General features: G+C 43.4%; 1 protein-coding gene across 8 annotated transcripts in view; it reads left to right on the top strand.

Moving 5' to 3' along the window:
• Positions 1 to 22,921, top strand: part of EFCAB2 (EF-hand calcium binding domain 2) — a 162,253-nt gene that overhangs the window by 111,569 nt on the left and 27,763 nt on the right. For 6 of the 8 annotated variants that reach the window (NM_001131911.1, XM_009246323.4, XM_054557391.2 and 3 more), the window contains 2 exon segments: positions 708 to 750; positions 887 to 953. In NM_001131911.1, the coding sequence (NP_001125383.1) occupies positions 708 to 750; positions 887 to 953 (110 nt within the window). 8 annotated transcript variants of the gene reach the window in all.

The following is a 22,921-nucleotide window of genomic DNA, read 5'->3' as shown; positions in this document are numbered from 1 at the left end:
TTTTGAGATGGAGTTTCACTCTTGTCACCCAGGCTGGAATGCAGTGGCACCATCTTGGCTCACTGCAAACTCCACCTCCTGGGTTCAAGTGATTCTCCTGCCTCAGCCTCCCGAGTAGCTGGGATTACAGGCATGTGCACCATGCCTGGCTAATTTTTGTATTTTTAGTAGAGACAGGGTTTCGCTATGTCGGCCAGGCTGGTCTCGAACTCCTGACCTCAGATGATCCGCCCACCTTGGCCTCCCAAAGTGCTGGAGTTACAGGCGTGAGCCACCGTGCCCAGCCCTATTTTGTTTTATGTGGTCATTTATTACAGGGGTCCCCAACCACCAGGCCAGGGACTGTTAGGACCCCTGGGCCACACAGCAGGAGGTGAGCAGCAAGAGAGTGAACATTACTGCCTGAACTCTGCCTCCTGTCAGAGAAGCATTGGCATTAGATTATCATAGGAATGTGAACCCTATTGTGAACTGTGAACTGTGCATGTTAGGGATCTAGGTTGCGTGCTCCTTATGAGAATCTAATGCCTGATGATCTGAGGTGGAGCAGTTTCATTCCCAAACCATCCCTCCCCTACCCTGGTCTGTGGAAGAATTGTCTTCCATGAAACTGGTCCCTGGTGCCAAAAGGTTGGAGACTGCTGATTTATTATGTAGAGACTGCAGTAAATACCATGGCATTTACTCATTTTATTGCATAATTATAGATACAGACCAATTCCAGAAGATGTCCTTCTTCGAGCTTTTGAGGTATGTAAACTCCAGCTTATATGCATATACATATGTAAATACATATATTTATATACACATGTATATGAAAAATTCATCGTGTAGAACTTATTCACCAAATGAAAGAATATAATATCTATCTTTTCTTTTCCCCTAGGTTTTAGATTCAGCTAAACGTGGATTTCTTACTAAGGACGAACTGATCAAGTATATGACTGAAGAAGGTAAGCGTGATTTATTACTTATCACAATGACTTATGTGAGGAATTAATAATTTGTTAACAGTTATGCGACAGTAATAGGGGATACTTTAAAATCAGTCGTTCTGGTGGAAAAGTTATTTACTGATCCTACTATTTTGGCTTGGGGATGGTTTCTGTTCTGTGGGGGTTAAGAGCACAAAGAGTAGGGAAAGGGGAGATGGGTTGTTGTCTCGTAGAATTTTGTGAAAGCATAGTGATTACTTCTATAATTTCAGGCATTGCATTCAGAGCATTTCCAGAATAAAAGGTATGCCATCTGGAAAACATGAACTATCGATCACTGTAAATGAAGGCCTCTTCCTAGATTGAAGATTTGAATAGAAGTATATCAAAATTCCCCCCCCCCCCCTTTTTTTTTTGAGACAGAATCTCGCTCTGTCACCCAGGCTGGAGTGGCACAATCTCAGCTCACTGCAACCTCTGCCTCCTGGGTTCAAGTGATTCTCCTGCCTCAGCCTCCCGAGTAGCTGGGATTACAGGCACGGGCCACCACGCCCAGCTAATTTTTTGTATTTTTAGTAGAGATGGGTTTCACTATGTTGGCCAGGCTGGTCTCAAACTCCTGACCTCAGATGATCCACCCATCTTGGCCTCCCACAGTGCTGGTAAAAATTCCTTTTTAAAGAGCTTTTCTGTCAGTGAAGTTACAGATAATGTAGCCTCCATTAAATACTGAGGTCGTTTTTAACACTAAAAATGTCCTTTTTTAATGTTAATTGAACCATATATATTTGTTTTGAACATGGCCCATCATACATATATGCATACGCACACACATAAAACCTGCACACTTATATATATGCCAACATATTTCCTTTAGGAATTCTCTCTGCTAGGCTGATGTGTAAATTTGTTTACCCTGAAAGTCAGTAGCCTGATGGACAGTCTCCTGAAACCATCCTCATATTGGTCACCTTGCCTGCTCCCATACAGAGCTAGAGCTCTCTGGTTCACAGATTGAGTCCTGAATGACTCAGAGTTGCTAATCACTTGAGACAGAATCAAAAGTGCAAGTGATTTTGAGTAGGGAAGACTAAGACTGCATCTACATGCACAACTGGTTTGACTATTCCAGCTTGATCCACCTTTAGGCAGAATACAGAGAGTGAGGGTCAGAATGACAGGACCGTCAGAGCTGCCAGCCAAGAACTCTGATGCCATTGTTAAAATTATCTTAGGGATTAATTTTGATGGGGATGTTATGACTTTCAAAGCATCAGCTTCTTAATCCTAAGGATTAGTTTAAAGAAAGTAAATCCTAGGTTATATATTAGGCAACAGGAATTTAGTCAAAATGGCCAAAACAGTTAGATTTTCCTACTGTTGTGTGCCTACTATATATTTAATGTTTAGTAAGTGTAGTAAGGTATAATTATACTTAAATCTACTTCCTCTCTCAAGGATATTACAATCTTATTGGGGAAATAAAACTAACATAAAATAATTCACAATACAAAACAACAGAAAACTAAATATCAGAAGATCAACTGGGGCCGGACCAGCCTGGAAAACTTGGTCTGGGAAGACTTAAAGAGAAAATAGGTTTTCTGAGACGGTAGAATGTATATGGTTAAATTGTTGAGGGCGAAGGTAAACTCTTGTGCGTTATAATTGTGTCACACATGGTAGATCTCAACAAATGTTTGTTGAATGAATGAATCAATGAGTAGATGATGAAGACCAGGTGAAGGGGCTAATGAGAGGGAGACATTATTGACGTGTAAAACAGTCCAAACAAAAATGGGGAGGTAGGAATGAACATGCTATTTCAGAGAGAAAATAAGCCTAGCTGGCCCATACGGTAATGTTGGCAAACAGCAGGAAACTAACTTCAGTAGATTTACTGGGACTAAATTGTGGAGTCCCAGGCTCAGGAGTTTGGAATTCATCCTGTGGGCAATGGAGAGGTATTACAGGCTTTTGAGCAGATGAGTCACATGGTGTATGAGTGATTGTGAGAAGGTTTTTCTGGTGCTGGTCGGTTTGTTAGATGCATAAGAAAGAGGTTGGACTAGGGAGGCCAGTGAGAAGGTTATTTCAGCATTTTGAAGGCACCCAAGTAAGGGCCTGACCTGGCAGTGGGAATGGCAATGGGAAGAAGGGATTGGTACAGTAGGACTGTCTGTGGCAGGATCCATGGGTCATGATGAGTAACAGTATTGGCGACAAAGATGAGAGCTGAATCAAAAGTCACACCAAGGCTTTGCCCTCGATAGCAAGTATTATGGTAATGCGACTGACTAAAACAGAAAAGTCAGAACAGACTGCAGTGTATACAGAGACCGCGCAATCACGTGGTTTACTTGGAAGTGCTGTGTGATAATTTCGAAAATGGTATGTTTACAGAGAGTTCATGATACTTAAAGATTAACTATTGAGTATCTCAGTGGACTAAGCATAGGACAGGTATTTTCAAATAAGAATACATATGTTTTCAATTATTCATCCAGCAAGTATTATTACAAACCTTCCACATATATGAACCAATATGTTTGGAAGTAATATGTAAGATGTAAATCTATACAAATCTAAGTTATGATTTAATGTAACAGACCCAGCAGCTAAGTGTAGTAGCAGTTGACTAGTTTGGTAAAATAGGTGCTTAAGAATTGCTGCTTTGAGAGTCTCAGAATTCTACAAATTGTTTTTAAGTACATTTATGCTATATAACAATATGGATTCAAGTTACTTGCACACTCATCATAATATCCACAAAGTATCAAACACACTAGTTTGAGAATATGCATTCCTACAGCCGAGGATGTCATATGATAAACAAAATAAATCACATTGAATCAAGTTCATACAAGATAGAAGTCCCTAAGTGTCCAGGAATGTGTATTGCATCAGACAGTGTTGCGCAGCAGGGAAGATCTCAGAACAATTTTTTAAACAAACACTTACATGTTGCTGCTTATATGCCACGTACTGTTCTAAGTCCCATTCAAATCACAACACGTTTCATTCTCATGACAACCCTATGTGATAGGTAATATCATTATCACCTCCATTTTATAGACAGGTAAACTAAGGTGTGGAGCTGTTAAGTGAGTTGCTCAAGATCTTAGAGCTAGTAAGAGGCAGCCAGCATGTGAATCCAGACTTGTGCTTTAACCATTCGGTTATTTTCCTTCCATCTTTAATCAAATACTGGGGCTTCAAGTTAATCCTCTGGTAATTTCAAAAGTTTTAATCTAAATAAATAACCTTGTTCATGATGTCTGTATGTCTTCCTACTGTTTTGCCTGAAATGACGTGTTCTAGAGGTTGCTTGATCTATGACATCTGCAGGCTAAAAGAAGCCCAGAATCTACCAGGGTGTACAATAGCCTTCTCTTTGAACCTCTGGACTGTTGTTATGTTCTGGCTCTACAGCTCCAGGGAGCGTAACTAGTGGCATTGTGGGAGTTTGTGGGGCTCCATGGCTATTAAGCTGGCTAGTGGAAAGAGAAAGAAAAAAATCAGATGATCATAAATGATAAATTTTCCTTTTTGTCTCTCTGAGGTGAGCCTTTTTCTCAAGAGGAAATGGAAGAAATGTTGTCTGCTGCAATTGATCCAGAATCAAATTCAATTAATTACAAGGACTATATAACAATGATGGTGATAGATGAAAATTAAATGTTCTAAATATAATTTCTAATTGAAAGACAATTTTAGAAATTGCTTGTTCTTCTTAATTTCACATCTTAGGATTCCTATATGTGATATTTAATACCTTGTGACATAACTATTTTAAGATACTTTGTTTTTAAAGATGATCATAGCACTTTAAAACAAATTTAGTATGTCTAGCCTTACAGAATGATAAATTACTATTTATTTAAAAACTATTCTTAAAACATTTTAACATTAGAATGGATGTTGTTTATTTTCTACAATAAAACTCAGGTTACCTTCGAATTAATTAAGCTGACAAAATGAAAATGATGTAATGACCCAAGGTTTGGCATCTAAAGATCTTAAGGGGGCAGAATGACCACCACTCGAAAACGAATAGCAATGTAATGAAGGCTTCTTTTTTAAACAATAACAAACACTTCATCAATCTAAGTGTGGAAGGAGATTTATCAAAATAAATATTAATAATTGATTTTTTATGAATGCCAATTACAAATATCATTTGGGATGATAATAACTTAGTGTAAACATTTATATTTGCTGATCCGGCATGTCACCATTTAAGGAGTAGCTAGAGGGTTGGAGATCACTGAAACTAGAGAAAAGAAGGCTGAGTGGAAGTTGATAGTGTAAGGTAGTGGCACTTCTCTCTTTGTCTTTAGAATTCTCACCCACTCGGCATATCTGTCATGGGAACATTGTCCTGAATACTGAGTAAGAATACTGAGAAATGTTATGGTGTGCAAATGTACAGCTCCTGAAAGAGCAGAATGAAGCACAAGCAGTCACAATGGAAAGATAGAAACTATATGGCAACTTACAAGCAAAGGGGAAGATAAGGTAAAGGGAAGTGAACAGTTTTCCAAACTTAGATATTCTTTTTTAACAAGACACACACACACACACACGGGTCTCTATTTAAAGATGGCTTTACCACTATATGTGTGTATCTACATAGATGTAAACATTTAGAGTTGCTGTGAGCCTTCCTCAGGCATGCAGTCTTGCCCCCAAAAGAGGCAGCTGCTACCCAAGAGACTGTCGCTGTTCAATCATTCATGAAACACTGAAGGAGTACCATGAGATAATGTGCTGGGAACGGAGTCCCTAACGAATCCAGGTCACAGTTTAGTGAGGGAAGCCTGCAAGGCAGTCAGCAGCCACATTTCAGATAGGGGCATGTTCAGGGTACCGTGGAAGTGCCGAAGAGAGGCAGCTACTCAGCCTTGCAGGGAGGGAGCTTTCTGGAAGATGAAAGGTGCTAGTGAGCGGAGAAGGCTTCCCAGGACAGGAAGCACCTGACTTTAAAACGAGTAGTTTAGTAAGTGGGTGGCAGGGCACAGGGCATTTCAGCAGGTGAGCAGCAAGTCCAAAAACCCTAGAGGTGTCATGAAACGTGGAACCACCTGGGAACTGAAAGCAGCTCAGTATGTTTGGAATGTGGGAGATTTGGGGGTCATGATGAGAGGTGAAATTGGAGCAGTAAACAGGAGCGGTATCATTAAGAATATTGGGTTAGGTGCTGAGTTAAAGTTTCAGGGTGAGAGTTTGGACTTTATTCTGAAGATCACAGAGAAAGATCATTTGTAAGCAGCATGGAAAATACATTTGATAGGTCAAGACTAGAAGTGAGACCGGTTTGTAGGCTATTTGGTTGGTGGGAGGGGATAGACTGGGAAAAGTCAAGCATGAATCCCAGGTTTCTGGCTCGGACGATGGGTAAAAGTGCCATTCATTCAGATAAGAAGTCCAAGGCGCAAGTGGGGCTTTGGTAAGCAAAATGATGAGGTTGGGTGCAGACACCTTGGGACACCCAAAGGGTGACATTCAATAATCAATTGGATATCGGAGGGAGATCTGGCTAGAGACCTGGATTTTGGAGCTCTCAGCATGTAAGTAGTATTAATGCCTTGAAAGGAAAAGAGAAGAAAGTCTAGAACAAAACCATGGGGGATATCAGCATTTATGGGAAGGCAGAGGAAGAAGAGCCCACAAAAGAGACTGGGAAGGAGAAGCCTGAGAAGTGGGAAAGCTGGAAAGAAGCATCTTGGATGCCAAGATCGGAGAGAATCGCAAGGAGGAGGCAGTGGCCATGCCAGACATAGTGGAGAAGAGAGGGAAATTAAAGACGGAAAAAACGTCCATTGGTGTTAGCAATGGAGAGTTCATTGAGGGCCTCTCCCAGAGCAGATGTGGGGAAGCAACAGGGTATGGAGTTGAGTGGATGGAGGAAGGAATGGATGTGAGAAGGTTGCAGCCTGGAGGACAAGTTATTCGGCAGTGAAGAGAAGGAAACGGACAACAGGCTCGGGGAGTGATTTTTGGAAGATGGGCGGATGTAGCAAGTTCATTTCTAGTCCAAGGGCTGACAGCCCGCAGAGAAGGTGAAGGGAGGGGCCAGTTTCCAGAGCAATGAAGAGATTTAGGAACAATGAACCAACGCTTGTGGTCCCTACCTCATGGCCTCTACTGCCTTTTGGAGAGGAAGGTAGTAGGTTATAGAGTTTCAAGAGAATGGTGTAATTTTGGAATATCTCTTGTGGGAAATGGGAGGAAGAGTTGAGAAAGAGCCCATGCAAGGATTTTCAAGAAACCCTGGAAGATTTTGTGCTCAGGAGCAAAAAAGAAAAGAAAAAGGTAGATTGTTGTACCAGGGTTAAGGTTTTGTCATGTGGGTGAGGTGGAAGGGACCAAAGGCCGAGGAATCTGCGAGAAAGCAGTTCTGATGGCGTCCATGGGGCTAACGCATTAGGGAAAGACCACTCCAGCTAGGAGGAGTGGGTAACAGATGGGAGGGGGTTAGAGGGCTCAGGGCCCTAAAAGGGCAAGTGGCTGGTGCTGGTAGCAAGGTGTGGTCTTTCCCGCCTGAGTGATAATTCCTGAGTGATAATATGTTTCCCTGGAAATTTCGCTTCGCTGTGTTCTTAGAGTGTTTCTTTTCTTCTCCTGTGTTATTATGTGAATAAATAGTAAGAGTGGCTGACGTTTGTTGACTGTTCTCTGGGTTGCAGGCACTGTCCTAAGTGCTTGATGTACAAGAACTCATTTCATCCTCACATCCACCCATCGGTGCAGGTGCTATTAAGTTATCCCCATTTTACAGAGGTGACAATCAAGAAGTTACACAGTAGTAAGTGGCTGTATCAGCTTTTTCTAGGTTATGTTGTGATAACAAAACTTCCACGTGTCAGAGGTTTACAAGAATAAAGCTTATTTCTGTTTACGTTTTTTTTTTGTCAGCTGGGGTCATCTGGGCCTCTGGCCTACGTGTCTTTGTCCTACTCATGGCCTGGAGAAGTAGGATGACCGTCTGTCCTGCTTTGCCTGGGGTAGTTCCAGACTATACCTGTCCCAGTGTAATTATTAATAGGTCTCCTTTGTACTCTTAGAAATGTTACAGTTTAGATGATTAATATGTGGTCATCCCATTCAAAAAATAGTGAGTAAAAACGATGGTGAGGAATCATCACTTCTAGAAGGCTTTCTGACAGATAATTCCAGCAGTGGTAACAGTGGAAGGCATTTCTTCCTTCTCTAGTTTCCCAAGATCATTTTTTTCCCCGGGATTGCCTGAGATTTTCCCAGGGTAAAATCCAAACAGAGACCTGATGTGCCACTGGCTTGGCCGTGCATGTTACAATCACCCGCCAGAGATGAGGATGAGCCACGTGCCTTCAGGACAGGGCGAGATGGAGGAGGAAAGGAGTGTGGTGACCCTCAGAACACAACAGACAGGCTGTTGATGATAGGAACACATTGCAGCGGGGAAGGAGGATGGCCGAGATATGAAATACCCTTCAAGGTGGACGCATACCCAGGGGCATGTCATTCGGTGGCAGGGGCCAGCACGGACATGCAGCATTGAAGTGTGTGCTAGTGCCTAATGTGTCAACCCAGGCATGGACTTGTTTGGAGCATACAAGACGGCTCTGAGTTAAGTCCTGTAAGCCATTAAAGAAGTATAGTCTGGTGAATGAACCCTAATCTCTTGATGGTCAAGTGATGACATCATATTCTCTCTCCGAGGAGACGCTCTCGTGCACAGAAGGCAGTAGAGGAAGGTTGCGTCGAGATTGCGTACCTCCCCAGGCCCCACCTTCGAGGATTCTTTCAAAAGTTCGGACTGATGTTCAACTTCACATCTTGTCTCAAGGCAGTCCTCTCTGTTTAGTATCATAGAGTTGGCTTTATGGAATGTAATTCATTTTTATCTTTAGCACAAATTTGTCTGTTTCTTTTAAGGCCACCAGAAAGCACAACATAGACTCCCCACAGAAATCTCATTTTATCTCCTAAGTTGCAGAATAAACGTACCTTGTTTGCAAAGGGAACATTTTTCTTTACACTCAAATCACTTCAATGTGTATTTTGCCTCTTCAGCTCACCAACCTCGCCCGCAGCATCTGATGTAAGTCACCATATGCCATTTCCCGACTAGGAGAGTGCTTGGTCTCTTGTGCAGGAAGTTTGCTTACCCTCATGACTCCTGGCTTCTGCAGAGCCTGCCATACCCCACAGCCTGGCCGGGCCCTGTGGAAAGCCATCTCTGTTCTCACACTGCTGGGGAAGGTGCATGACTCAGGGCCCGACACACAGGCCTGAGAGTCTGGCGATCTTGCGCTCTGATCCCAGCTTCATGTGTGACTCACTCTGGATCAGGCGCTTCACCTCCTGTGCACCTGTGTCTGTAAAACAGAGAACCCAGCTCTAGTCCCTCTCCCTCCTGAGAAGCGGTGCAGAGATTTAGTCCCCCTTGAAGTCACCCAGTGTCTAAGTACCAAATGCCTAAGAGACACAAAAAAGAGTCCAAGATAGCAGGCTAGTTGGGATTACGACTGTTCGTTAAGGGCAGGAGTATTTTCTGTGGGATGGAATGTGTTTAGATCTTTCTCTCCTAGCTTCCCGTCTTCCTTCCTTTCGCTTTTCTAAATCCTTCCATATAAGAAAGTACCCTGTTTATATAGGCAGTTCCTTGAAGATCTGTGTTACTACCTTACCCTCCTGGGCTGCTTAAATAAACAGAGAGCCTCATGGTCACGTATGCTCCCTTCATCCTAGGCATGGTGGCTGCCTCCTAGGCCTGCCTATTTCTGAAAGCGTGGTTGCCAATCATCTGCTTCAGGAGCGTCTGGAAGGAGGGTGTTAGAAATGGGGGGTGTGCCCCATTCCAGACCCCTGAAACAGAATATCTGGAGGTAGGGTCCAGGAAACTTATATTTTTAACATTCTCAGGGGATTCTTATGCACGCTTGTGTGTAAAAAGCATTACCTGGGGCTCTGATATTGAATGAAAGTGTGGGATTTAGAGTTAGGCTCTGCTGCTTACTGATTACATAATTGGCCCAGACATTTAATATTGCTGAGCTTTCCCGGCGGTCGAGGCTGCAGTGAGCCATGATTGCACCACTGCACTCACCCTGGGTGACAGAGAGAGACCTTGTCTCAAAAAAATAAAAAAATATTGCTGAGCTTCTGCATCTTAATTTGTAAAGTGGAAAAAACACTTTTCAGGGCTGATGTGAAGATTAAATGAAATAATAAAAGTGAAAATGTTTAAAAAGCTGTAAGCTATGACACAAATTATTATTTACAGAAAGCCAGCTAGGCAGAGAGGGAGAGAGAAAAAGAGAGAGGGAGAGAGAAAAAGAGAGAGGGAGAGAGAAAAAGAGAGAGGGAGGGGCAGGGATGGAGATCTGCTGCCTGGGTGTGGACAGGGCGGTGGGGAAGTAGGTAGATAATAGAAAATTAATTGGAGAGAATGTGCGCACACCTGGGCTGCTGATGGGGCGATGCCCAAGGTTTGCTGTCATGGTGCTATTAATTATAAGGCGTTAAGTTTATTTCTAGAATGTGAAAATAGGAGGCCTTAAGAGGTTTCTTTTTTTCTTCTTCTTTTAAAAATGTGCTATCAGTCATGGTACTTTTAGAGCAGCAGGAATTATTTACCTCATCTAGTGGAGAAAACACTCTTAATCATTTGAAAAAACTGTTATTTTTCTTAAAAAAGAAAAATCAGGCCAAGCACAGTGGCTCATGCCTGTAATACCAGCACTTTGGGAGGCCGAGGTGAGCCGTTCACTTAAGGTCAGGAGTATGAGACCAGCCCGGGCAACATGGTGAAACCCCGTCTCCACAAAAGTACAAAAATTAGCCAGGCGTGGTGGCGCACTTATAATCCCAGCTACTCCGGAGGCTGAGGCAGGAGAATTGCTTGAACCCGGGAGACAGAGGTTGCAGTGAGCCAAGATTGTGCCACTGCACTCCAGCCTGGGCGACAGAGCAAGACTCCATCTCACAAAAAAAAAAAAAAAAAAAAAAAGAAAAAGAAAAGAAAAATCACAAGTTGAAAAATTGAGGCCAAACCTAGTTCTGTGGAGAAGGAGATAAGATAAAATAGCACACTATGAAAATCGGGACATGGTTTTATATGTGTGGCAGGTCAAAATGCCAAATATATCTTGCTGCCCACCCCCTGCCCCCGCATGAAGTTTTCAGCTATTAGTAAGAAATCTCAAAAGAGGCTTCTAAGCCTTTATCACCAAACTTAGGAAATGTACTGAAGTATAGCTGAACATTGCATGACTGTAAATATAGCTTTTAAACATGTCAAGATGTGTTTCCATGCTCTGAATGCCTAGTTTTAAACTGTCTTGCTGGCTGGTAACCATTCCTGGTTGCTAACTCAAGGCATGATCCGCACTTAGGCAAAGCTCATTGTTAATGAGAATAGAGGTAAGTCTGTTTTCCAACTAGTCTTGATAATGTTTTATCAAGTTTTCTTCGTTCTTCTTTATCAAATCTGATTAGCCTGTCTTTGTTCTTACACAACATGATGAAGAGCTCATCCTGGTGGAATTGTCGGCCCCACCATTCTCGGGAAACTCCCCTGTGCTTGGGTGTTGGGATTATCTTCAATTCAAGGTTACTTTTTAGGAAACTTTTTAAGCCTCTTATCAATTTTTGAGGGCTGGTGTCATTAAAACCAAATAACATCTGCAAATCCTTCACTCAGTTGGCCACCTGTACGGTTAGTGATTGCACAGAAATAAGCAAGGTGGAATGAATACATGAGCGAAGGCTCCCCGAGCTGCCTTCAGGACGGCCGCCTGCCTTCCTGATACGTGCATTCCTGATACGTGCATTCCTGATACATGCATTTCTGCTGTATGGACCCCGGGAAGACGTCAGTGAGATTTAACTCTAACACAGAACATAAATATAAATTAAAACAAATCCTGGTTTTCTTCCTGCACCCTGAGGAGTTATCTTGCATTCCCTGCAGGGGCACCTCACTGTGAGATGGCTATGTTAGAGAATCTTCCCAGGAAAGGCTCTTTTGGAAAAACAATGTAAAGTGTAAAATACTCTAAAAATTACTAGAGTGGCTCCCAAGCAATAAAAAGAAATTGGCAAATGCCAGTAAACAAAAAAGAAGAGGAAAACCCCTTAATTCCACAAAAGTTAACCACCATTACTAATGCTTTGCTTCATCTCTTCTGAAAGCTTTTTCCAAGGATGTGTCTCTCTATAGAACTTCTTTAAAATATCACTGTGGAACCTATCAGTTAGGGTCCTTAACCATAAGCACAGAAAGCAGGACTCACTGGAAGGCACCTGGGCTGAGGAAAGGGTGCTCACAGAGCCTACTGGAGACTGGGGCACCAGGCTCAGGCTAACAGGAGCCAAGGGGGCATCTGAGGGCAAAGAAGCATGGTGCAAGAGGATAGCAAACATCATACAACCGGAACAGCCCGTCCAGGGCCGCTGCTGCAGGGGATGGCTTTGCACTGGTTCAGGTTCAAGGCCTGCAAGACACAGCCCACTGAGCTGAGCTGTCTGGCCTGGGCAGGTAAGGGGGACCTTGCTTCTAGGCAGCCATGTGCAAGGCAGGAATCCTCCAACCACCAGCTACACCCCACTGGAGGGAGAAAATACTCTGGTAAGAAATCAGGGTACTACTGGGGAAGAGAAATAAATAAATAATAAACACGACAATACTACAGGATCAGACCATATATGCTATTATGTAATCTGCTATTTTAAATGAATATGTAATGAACAATATTTCCATGATAGTGCATACTCACCTAAAACAAAACTTTGAGTGACTGGATAGTATCTAATTGTTTGGAGATACTTTAATTAATTAATTAATTTAGAGACAGGTCTCCCTGCGTCACCCCGGCTGGAGTGCAGAGGCACCATCATAGCTCACCCCAGCCTCAAACTCCTGGCCTCAAGCAGTCCTCCCACCTCGGCCTCCCAAAGTACTGGGATTCGAGCCACCACACCTGGCCTATTTAATTAGTTCCTCATTCTTAGTAATTTAAATAATTTTCAGTTTTCACTATTATAATAAATTATGATCAACATCCTAATAGTTAAATCTTAATTTAATTATTTGCTTAGAATACATTCCGAAAAGCAGAACTGTTGGGTCACCTTTAAAGTGATGGGGACCTATTTTTAAGTCTTTTGCTAATGTGTTTTCAATCTGTCCTGCAGAAAGATTGTTCCCATATTCTAAACCCTCCTCAGCATATTTTTGCTTTTTATTTTGCAATTAGATAGGGAAAAATAGTATCTCATTGATCTTTTAAAAATTTGCATTCCATTGATAACTGGAGCTTTCTAAAGGCCCACAGCAATGTACTGAACGATTCAATTGGATTAGCTCCAGGAAGCACCAGATTGGAGCCTCACAGATTGTTTCTTCAGATAGAAACAACAAACCCCTCGGCTGCTATGAAATGGAGCCCACAAAGCACAACATGACAGACAGAGTCTGAATTCCAGAGACACAGTTTCTTTCAGAACAAATATTATTTGCAGGAGGCAATTAGAATGAGCTACTATTGCACAGAAGACTTAGCAGGAAATGTCACAAATATTCAAGCAACAAAATAGGAACTGGGGAAATAAGCCTGCAAAAGAAGTGAAGAATGACCAACACAGGCAAGACGAGGGGCCAACTGGCCGCCCGCGCTCACACCAAAATGCCAGCTTCTTAGGCTGTGACAGTGTTTCCTAATGTAATTCATTTGCTCATTCAGTCAGCATTCATTGAATTCCCACCATGTGCCAGACACTGTGCTGGGCACCAGAGATGCCAAAATGAGTATGAGACGCAGCCCTTGTCCTTGAGAGATTTCCGCCTTATGGGAGAGACAGGAAGACCAATAATGACACTGAGCAAGAGTTGTTCAGCAATGTTAGCAATGTGCATTGGGGTCAATGACAGCAGCTGGCTCTGCCGGGGGGACTCACAGAGGACTTCATAGAGGAAGTGACAAGATGAACTGCAAATGTTTTATGTGCTCACATTGGCAATTCTGCTGCCAATACTGGGGGGTGAGAATGTTCTAGAACGAGATGGCTTGAGGCTAATGCTGAAGTAGCTTTTTAATAGCATGGCTTAGGGAAAAGAGTGCTGAATTTCAGCTGTGCCAGGTGTAGGATATGTGACCTGGAGAAAGTCACGTGATGTGTCTGTCCTCTGTTGCCCAGAGTGACAGAAATCATAGAAATCATAGCTACCTTGTAGGATTCCTCTGAGCATGATGGGCTGTCTGCACACAGGGCTTAGTAAGTGGTATCTATTATTACAAAGTGTTCAATAAATATCTGCTGAATGAATGAATATAAATATTTTCTCCATATAGTAAATATCTTCAATTATATAACGAGGTTGGGTACAGGTATTTATAGGATGTCCAGGGGTAGGGAAGTCCATTTTCCTAAACTTGTGACCTCAGGGACTTCATGGAAAGGGTGTACATGTCATTTTAACTTCATTCATTGAGTAAAATATTGAATTAGTGATATTCTGTGCTAGAAACAGTTCTAGTAAACTGGTCAGGTGTGGTAGCTCACGCCTGTAATCCTAGCACTTTGGGAGGCCAAGGCGGCTGGATCACTTGAGGTCAGGAGTTCGAGACCAGCTTGGGCAACATGGCAAAACCCCATCTCTACTAAAAATGCAAAAATTAGCTGGGCATGGTGGCGGGCGCCTGTAGTCCCAGCTACTTGGAAGGCTGAGGCAGGAGAATTGCTTCAACCCAGGAGGCAGAGGCTGCAGTAAGCTGAGACTGTGCCACTGTACTCCAGCCTGGGAGACAAAGCAAGATTCCATCTCAAAAAAAAAAAAAAAAAAGAAAAGAAACAGTGCTAGCAAACAAAACAAAGTCCCTGTCCTTAAGGAACTTGAATTCTGGCTGTGAGGTTGACAGTAGGAGACAGATAATACATCAATAAACACATGTCATGTCGGGATTAACACTATGAAGAAAAATGAAGCAGGATAAGGGGTGAGAGTGATGGGGTACTGTCCTATCTAGAATGACACGGAAGTCCCCTCTAAGGAGGGAGTCCTGAGCAGTGGCCTGAAGGAAATGAAAGGGCGTGGGGAAAGGGCATTCCTTGTAGAGGAACATCAAGCACCCCGTGTTTGGCAGCCAGCAGGATCAGCAAGGAGCGCCGCAGGCCTTGGTAGCCTGAGTGAAGAGAGAGAAGCCGATGAGGACGGAGAGGTGGGCAGGTCCCCAAGCGTGAAGGACCTTGTGGGCCAGGGAAGGGTTTGGAGCTCAATGTGAAGAGAAGAAGCGATGCCATCGAATGGTGCTGAGCCGGTTAGGGGACATTACAAGGGCGATGACGTCTCAGGCCGGGGAGATAATGGTGGATAGTGAAAGGTGGTTGGATTTGGGATCTGTTTGGAAGGTAGAAGCAACAGGATTTCCCAGTGGATGGGATGGAAGTAGAGAAAAAGACATCAAGAATGATCACAAGGTTTAGGTCTCAGCAACTATATACTATTTGTTAAGGTTTAGGGGGAAGATCAAGAGTGTGGTTTGAGACATGTTCCCACTGAGAAGCCAACCAGACATCCAGGCTGTCCATATAAGTCTGGAGCTCCAGAGAGCCTGGGGTTGGAGTGGTCAGTGCACAGAAGATGTTTAAAGCCGCGGGGCTGGATGGGATCACCTAAGGAGGGAGGGTGAGTAGGGAAGAGAAGGGCTCCGAGGGCTGAACCTGCGGGCAACCCAAAGTTAGTGAAGGAGAAAGATCAGCAAAAGATACAAGGCAAACATAATATCAGGGCAATCCCAGGTCCTATTCCGTCCCCCATCCTGTGTCCCCAGGGCCTCCATCACCCAGTTGTTTCTTTTCAGTGTCCTTCAGAGTCCCTGAGGCAAGCTGGACTCACATAGACTAGAAAATACTGCGTGTATTTTGTGTGCAACTCAGTGGTAGTGCCATGTTTCTCAGTTGCTTGTGAAATCTACGAATATCCCTTCTCATCACATTCCGCGTGAACTGTCCTGCTCCTGTGGTTTCTCAGTGTCTCTGAAATTCTTGTGACCTTCAGTCCTGAGGACCATTCTTCTCTGAGTGGGGAGGCCGGGGGTCAAGGCCGGGCCTGACTGCCATTGTTCTGGCTGCATTACCAACGAACGGAGTTCGATCCAGCTGAGCCAGTGTGGCGGCTGTCGAAAGTAAGCCCTTCACAAAAATGGTGTGCTTAAAGGTAACTGCAGGGACATTGGGGGTTCTTAATTTTAAACTATCAGAAAAGAATTAACGGGCAATATGTGATTCTCAGGTGTGAAATGCAACCATCACAACCTTGTCCCAGAAACACCATTTCATTTTTTCTAAATCAAGTGTGACTCCAGTCCCTTACCAGCCAGTCATAATAAGAGGAGGCCTGGGGGTTTATGTAGTACCTCTGAAACCTAACAATACGGACCAAGAACATGACAATTGTTGAACACCAAAACTGGCTCCATCTCCTACATCATCGCCTGAGCAGCCCTGTCCCCTCCCCAGTCCACTGCTCCGGAAACTGGAATGACCCTTGTGAGGAAACCAGTGAGAAGGTTGAGCAGTTCTCTCAAGGGGGGGCTTTCTCAACAGATTGTTAAAGGGACTATATTGACATGACGTTTGGCAAAAGCCCATAGTGAGACTAGAGGAGAGAAAGCTGAGTGACAGCCAGACCCTAGGACAAGGGAAGTTCTTCCCTCCGGTTTGCCTGCCAACCAACAGCACAGCCACCAGCCCTGCCCACGCTTCTGATGCTGGGACGCAGCCCCGCCCTGCCCCGACACCAGGCCACAGGCCACAGGCCCTGTCAACAGCCTTCCCATTCCCGGCCCAGAGACCCTACCTGCTCTCTCCAGACAGTTGAGCTGTTTGTTCATGCAAAGCCTTTCTGAAAACAAAGGCGTATTAATTCTGCCCTGTTTGCAAGTGAAGCCCCAGTTCTCTGGGACTCAAAGCACACGCTGATCGTTTGAGGGGGTGGTGAGAAGAGGATGTGAGGAAGGACGACTTATTTTTTTCTCTTTTAACAGCAGAAAGAACAAAACAAAAAATAGTAACTCCATAAATCATCCTGCCAGGCAGAGAGGAATCTCCCATTTTTAAGCTATAATACACATGTTTTTGTAAAATGTTTTACTATAGAGAGTTAGTAGACAACGGTACAGTGTATCTCCATGTAACATCACCCTCCCTGCCGGCCATCAGCTCGAGGCCAATCCTGTCCCCATCTCCAGAGGTCACCTCCCTCATAATTTTGAAGCAAATGTAAGGCATTATTTTACTTTATTGATAAATTTTTTCAGTAGGTATATTTAAAAGATACTTAAAAGATAAAGGCTCTTAAAAATTACCTATAATACTATAATCATCCCTTTAAAGTAATAATGATTTGGCCGGGCACAGTGGCTCACGCCTGTAATCCCAGCACTTTGGGAGGCCGAGGCGGGTGGATCACCTGAGGTCAGGAGTTCGAGACCAGCCTGACCAATATGGTGAAACCCAGTCTCTACTAAAAATACAAAAATTAGCTGGGCGTAGTGGCGTACGCCTGTGGTCCCAGCTACTCGGGATGCTGAGACAGGAGAATTGCTTGAACTCTGGAGGCGGAGGTTGCAGTGAGCCGAGATCATGCCACTGCACTCCAGCCTGGGCGACAGAGTGAGACTCCATCTCAAAAGTAGTAATAATAATAATAATAATAATTGTTTAATGTTATCATATATCCAGTGTTGAAAAGATCAGTTTTCCCATAAATGAATAAATGACTTAAAAAAATACTGTACAGAGGCCTGGCACAGTGGCTCATGCCTGTAATCTCAGCACTTTGGGAGGCTGAGGCTGGTGGATTGCCTCAGCTCAGGAGTTCGAGACCAGCCTGGGCAACATGGTGAAACCCTGTCTCTACCAAAAATACAAAAATTAGCCAGGTGTGGTGGTGCACGCCTGTAGTCCCAGCTACTCAGGGGGCTGAGTCAGGAGGATCACCTGATCCTTGGGAGGTCGAGGCTGCAATGAACAGTGATCGGTCTACTTCACTCCAGCCTGGGCAATAGAGTGAGACCCTGTCTCAACAAAATAAATAATAATAATAATAAAAAATACTTCACAGTTTGAATTAGGAGTCAAGATTCAAACTGTGAATGTTGTGATTGGCTAACATGGGTTTTTTGTTTGTTTGTTTTTTGAGATGGAATTTTGCTCTGTCACCCAGGCTGGAGTGCAATGGCGCAATCTTGGCTTACTGCAACCTCCGCCTCCCGGATTCCAGCGATTCTCCTGCCTCAGCCTCCCAGGTCGCTGGAATTACAGGCACCCACCACCACACCTGACTAATTTTTGTATTTTTAGCAGAGATGGGGTTTCACCATGTTGGCCAGGCTGGTCTCGAACTCCTGACCTCAGGTGATCCACCTGCCTCGGCCTCCCAAAGCGCTGGGATTACAGGCATGAGCCACCGCGCCTGGCCTGGCTAATATGTTTTTAAAGTTTCTTTTAATGTGTAGTTTTTACTCCCAACCTTTCTTTTATCCTTGCAGTTTAATTATTGGAGGAACCAACTTGTTTGTCCTGTAGAATTTTCCACATCCTGGTTTTGCTGGTTGCGTCATCATGGTATATATAATTAATGTATTTGTCTGTCTTCTCTACTTGATAAATTAGCAATTGGATCTAGAGCAAATTCAGGTTTGATTTGGCAGGACCAGATTACTTTACAGGTGTTGTATCCTTCTATCAGGAAGTACATGATATCTGATTGTCTCTCTATGACGTCAGTACTATTGTTGATGAACACTAGGTCTATATTAATACATTAGGGACTGCAAAATGGTGATAATCTAATTCTATCATTCTTCATTTACTAGTATTTCCTTGATTTATAAGTATTTTCCTTTATCAGTTTTCAAAATAATGAGTTGGTTTCTCAATATTCCTTAACAACAACCAAGTAGTTTTTAAAATTATTTTTTAAAATTTAAAATTAAAAATTAAATTTTAAAATTTAAAATTTAAAATTAAATTTTAAAATTCAAAATTAAAAAAGTATTTTTTGCTTTTTAGTATTATTATAAAGTCATGAATATTTGGTATATTTCAATCCATTGTCATCGTTATTCTTATTGATGTTCACAGTATCCCATTTTTGAATAGTGGGAGCTGCTTCAGGTTGGATTCTAAAAGCTTCCTGGATATATGGCATAAGACGATTTAGGTTCATCTTGTACCTATTGGTTTCCAATGATGTTATCAATCTTTTGTGACACGAGATCAGGGCCAACAGTGGGCCTTTGCTAATGATGTGTTATTAGGGAATAAGTAGAGGAAAAGTTTGGTTTGTGTTAGAGATTTACAGATCATTTTACTTGTTTTTGCACCATGCTTCTACACAATAGTGCACAGACACACAACTCACTGGTTAAATGGAGACCACAGAAATCTCTGGGACACTTTATGAGCAGCCTAATATCTCCTGATTCTACAAGCTAGATTGGAGAATGCGTCTGGAGCCTGAGGCCGAACTGGTCCTACTAGTTCTCAAATCAAGACAGGATTCATCTGTGGGGAAAACGATGTGTACAGAACCTCTGAATCCATTGTAATAATCAGTGTCATTAGGAACTTTATTTATTTGTTTATTTATTTATTTTTGAGATGGAGTCTCATTCTGTCACCCAGGCTGGAGTGGAGTGATGTGATCTCAGCTCACTGCAGCCTCCACCTCTTAGGTTCAAGTGATCCTCCTGCCTCAGCCTCCCGAGTAGTTGGGACTCCAGGCATGCACTACCACTCCTGGCTAGTTTTTGTATTTTTAGTAGAGATGGGGTTTCGCCATGATGGCCAGACTGGTCTCAAACTCCTGACCTCAAGTGATCCACCCGCCTTGGCCTCCCAAACTGCTGGGATTACAGGCATGAGCCACTGCACCTGGCCACTTTTAAATCCCAGTGGCAGGAGTACTTATAGATTTGCCTTAAATTCCCATTTGTTGGTAGAACAAAAAACATACAAAACAGAGTAGAAGGCAGGTCCAATACAGACTTTCGAAAAGTGATAAAATGTGGTAAAAGCAAAGCTTCACACATCCAATCAGATGTCTTCCTCATAAGGGGAAGAACAAGTAACCAGTGGGAGAGGCCAAGCATTGTTTATTTCAGTCCTCCACCCTGTGAGGCTGAGGAGGATCAGAGATGGTCCTCTATGGTCAGGAGGGGAGACTAGAGAGGTCGAGCATTGTTTATTTCAGTTCTCCACCCTGTGAGGCTGAGGAGGATCAGAGGTGGTCCTCTATGGTCAGAAGGGGAGACTAGAGAGGTCGAGCATTGTTTATTTCAGTCCTCCACCCTGTGAGGCTGAGGAGGATCAGAGGTGGTCCTCTATGGTCAGGAGGGGAGACTAGAGAGGTCGAGCATTGTTTATTTCAGTCCTCCACCCTGTGAGGCTGAGGAGGATCAGAGATGGTCCTCTATGGTCAGAAGGGGAGACTAGAGAGGTCGAGCATTGTTTATTTCAGTCCTCCACCCTGTGAGGCTGAGGAGGATCAGAGATGGTCCTCTATGGTCAGAAGGGGAGACTAGAGAGGTCGAGCATTGTTTATTTCAGTCCTCCACCCTGTGAGGCTGAGGAGGATCAGAGATGGTCCTCTATGGTCAGAAGGGGAGACTAGAGAGGTCGAGCATTGTTTATTTCAGTCCTCCACCCTGTGAGGCTGAGGAGGATCAGAGGTGGTCCTCTATGGTCAGGAGGGGGACCAGAGCAAGGTGGTCCGGGAAGTACTGCTTGACTCAGAGCTTCCTAGTACCAGGCACTGGATCCACTAAAAAAAAAGGTGGGGAGAGGAAGAGTGGCTGCTTGTGGAGGGGGCTATGGCTGGAAACTGGTGAGAAGGTGATGACAAAAGAAGGCCCATTCTCGGTCTAAAATCTGTAAACATGATCCTAAGAAGGGAGAGTGGGCTTAGGGATAAGACAGAGTAAAAAGAGGCGGGGAAGTTGCAGACTGAATACGCAGAGCCAGCGGCAATGACTGATTGGTTCAAACTTTCTTTTCTGGGACAGTGGAAATAAGAAGAGGTACTTACTTTGATGGGGATGTGGGGATATAGGAGAAGAGCCTGTGGATGGAGCACAACCAAACTTAAGTTATTGTGCAGCTGGTTTTGCAAGACACTGATCACCAGCATAGGTGATTAAAAAAGGACTTTCTATTAAGAAATGTTAATCCTTAAAGAATAAGATAAATGGGCCAGGTGTGGTGGCTCAGGCCTGTAATCCTAGCACCTTGGGAGGCCCAGGTGGGCAGATCACCTGAGGTTAGGAGTTTGAGAACAGCGTGACCAACATGGCAAAACCTCGTCTCTACTAAAAATACAGAGATCAGCCGGGTGTGGTGGCGCATGCTTGTAATCCCAGCTCCTCGGGCAGCTGAGGCAGGAGAATCACTTGAACCTGGGAGGCGGAGATTCCAGTGAGCGGAGATTGCGCCACTGCACTCCAGCCTGGGAGACAGAGCGAGACTCCGTCGCAAAAAAAAAAAAAAAAAAAAAAAAAGGAATAGGCTAAATGGACCCCCATGTATTTATTAGGCATTGCCATTAACATATGGCCAATCTTGCTTCACCTATTCTGCCTCAACAGTTTCCCTCACCTCCATCCTCACCCCTGCTGGTTATTTCAAAACAAATTCTAGACATCACATCATTTCATCTATAAATGCTTTGATGTTATCTTTACCAAATAAGGTAGAGATAAGGACCTCCTTCCCCTTTTCCCCACACAACCATTAAACCATGATCATATCTTAAAAAGCTAACAATAATTCTGTAATATCTGATATGCAATATTTTCAAATTTCTGCTCTTGTCTCATAAATATACTTTTACCATTGGTTTATTCCAATCAGGATCCAAACAAGGTCCTCGTGTTGCATTTGGTTGATGTGTCTTTAAATCTTTAACATTCCCCTCCCCTTTTGTTCTTGTCTTTCATTTGTTGAAGAGCCTGGTCTTTGGTCCTGTAGAATTGTCCACATGTTGGACTTGTCTGATTGCATTTCTGTGGTTGTGTTTAACAAGTCCCTCTATTCCCTGTATTTCCCATAGACCAATTTTTATATCTAGCGGCTTGATCAACGTCAAGGTCAGTTTTGTTTTTGTTTTTTCTTTTCTTGCAAATCAACTTCATTGGAAGTGGTGAATTTTTATTGCCTTCCTTCAGGAGGTAACATAATGTCTGGATTGTCTCTTTTTGTCACTCCTCAGACTCAGTAGCTGTCAGCCTGATCTAGGCTGTATGAAGCTCTCCATCAACCTGTCACCTAATGGTTGCCATTAACATTATTTTAGTAGGAGTTGCAAAATGGTGATTTTTTTTTTTTAAAAAAAGATTCTATCATTCCTTCTTCATCTATGCAGTGGAATTCCTCTATTAAAGATAATTTTCTGAAGACCAGCCTGGGCAACATGGAGAAAGCCCATTTCTACTAAAAATAGAATAATTAGCCAGGCATGGTGGTGTGTGCCTGTAGTCCCAGCTACTCAGGGGGCTCAGGGCTCAGGGAGTGTAACCTGAGCCCGGAACATGGAGGTTGCTGTGAGCCATCATCACACCACTGCGCTCCAGCCTGGGCCACAGAGCAAGACCCCATCTCAAAACAAAAAAACAAAAAACAACAAACAAACAAAAAAAACCCAAGATAATATTCTGCCATCAACTATTTGGCTTCTTTGAAATACTGTTTGCTCAGAAAAGGCACAGCAGTTTGCTTCTTTTCTTTAATTTTTCAAGCAAAATATTTCTTGATTTCTCTTGAAAACATGCATTTTTGGCTGGATGCTCTGGCTCACAGCCATAATCCTAACACTTTGGGAGGCCAAGGCAGGAAGTTGACTTGAGGCCAGGAGTTTGAGAGACGCCTGGGCAACAAAGTGAGACCCCATCTCTACAAAAATTTTTTAAAAATTAGCTGGGTATGGTGGCACATGCCTG

Source organism: Pongo abelii, chromosome 1 (genome assembly GCF_028885655.2).
Source record: "Pongo abelii isolate AG06213 chromosome 1, NHGRI_mPonAbe1-v2.0_pri, whole genome shotgun sequence".
Classification (NCBI taxonomy): Eukaryota; Metazoa; Chordata; class Mammalia; order Primates; family Hominidae; genus Pongo; species Pongo abelii.
This window is presented reverse-complemented; position numbering and strand designations above follow the sequence as displayed.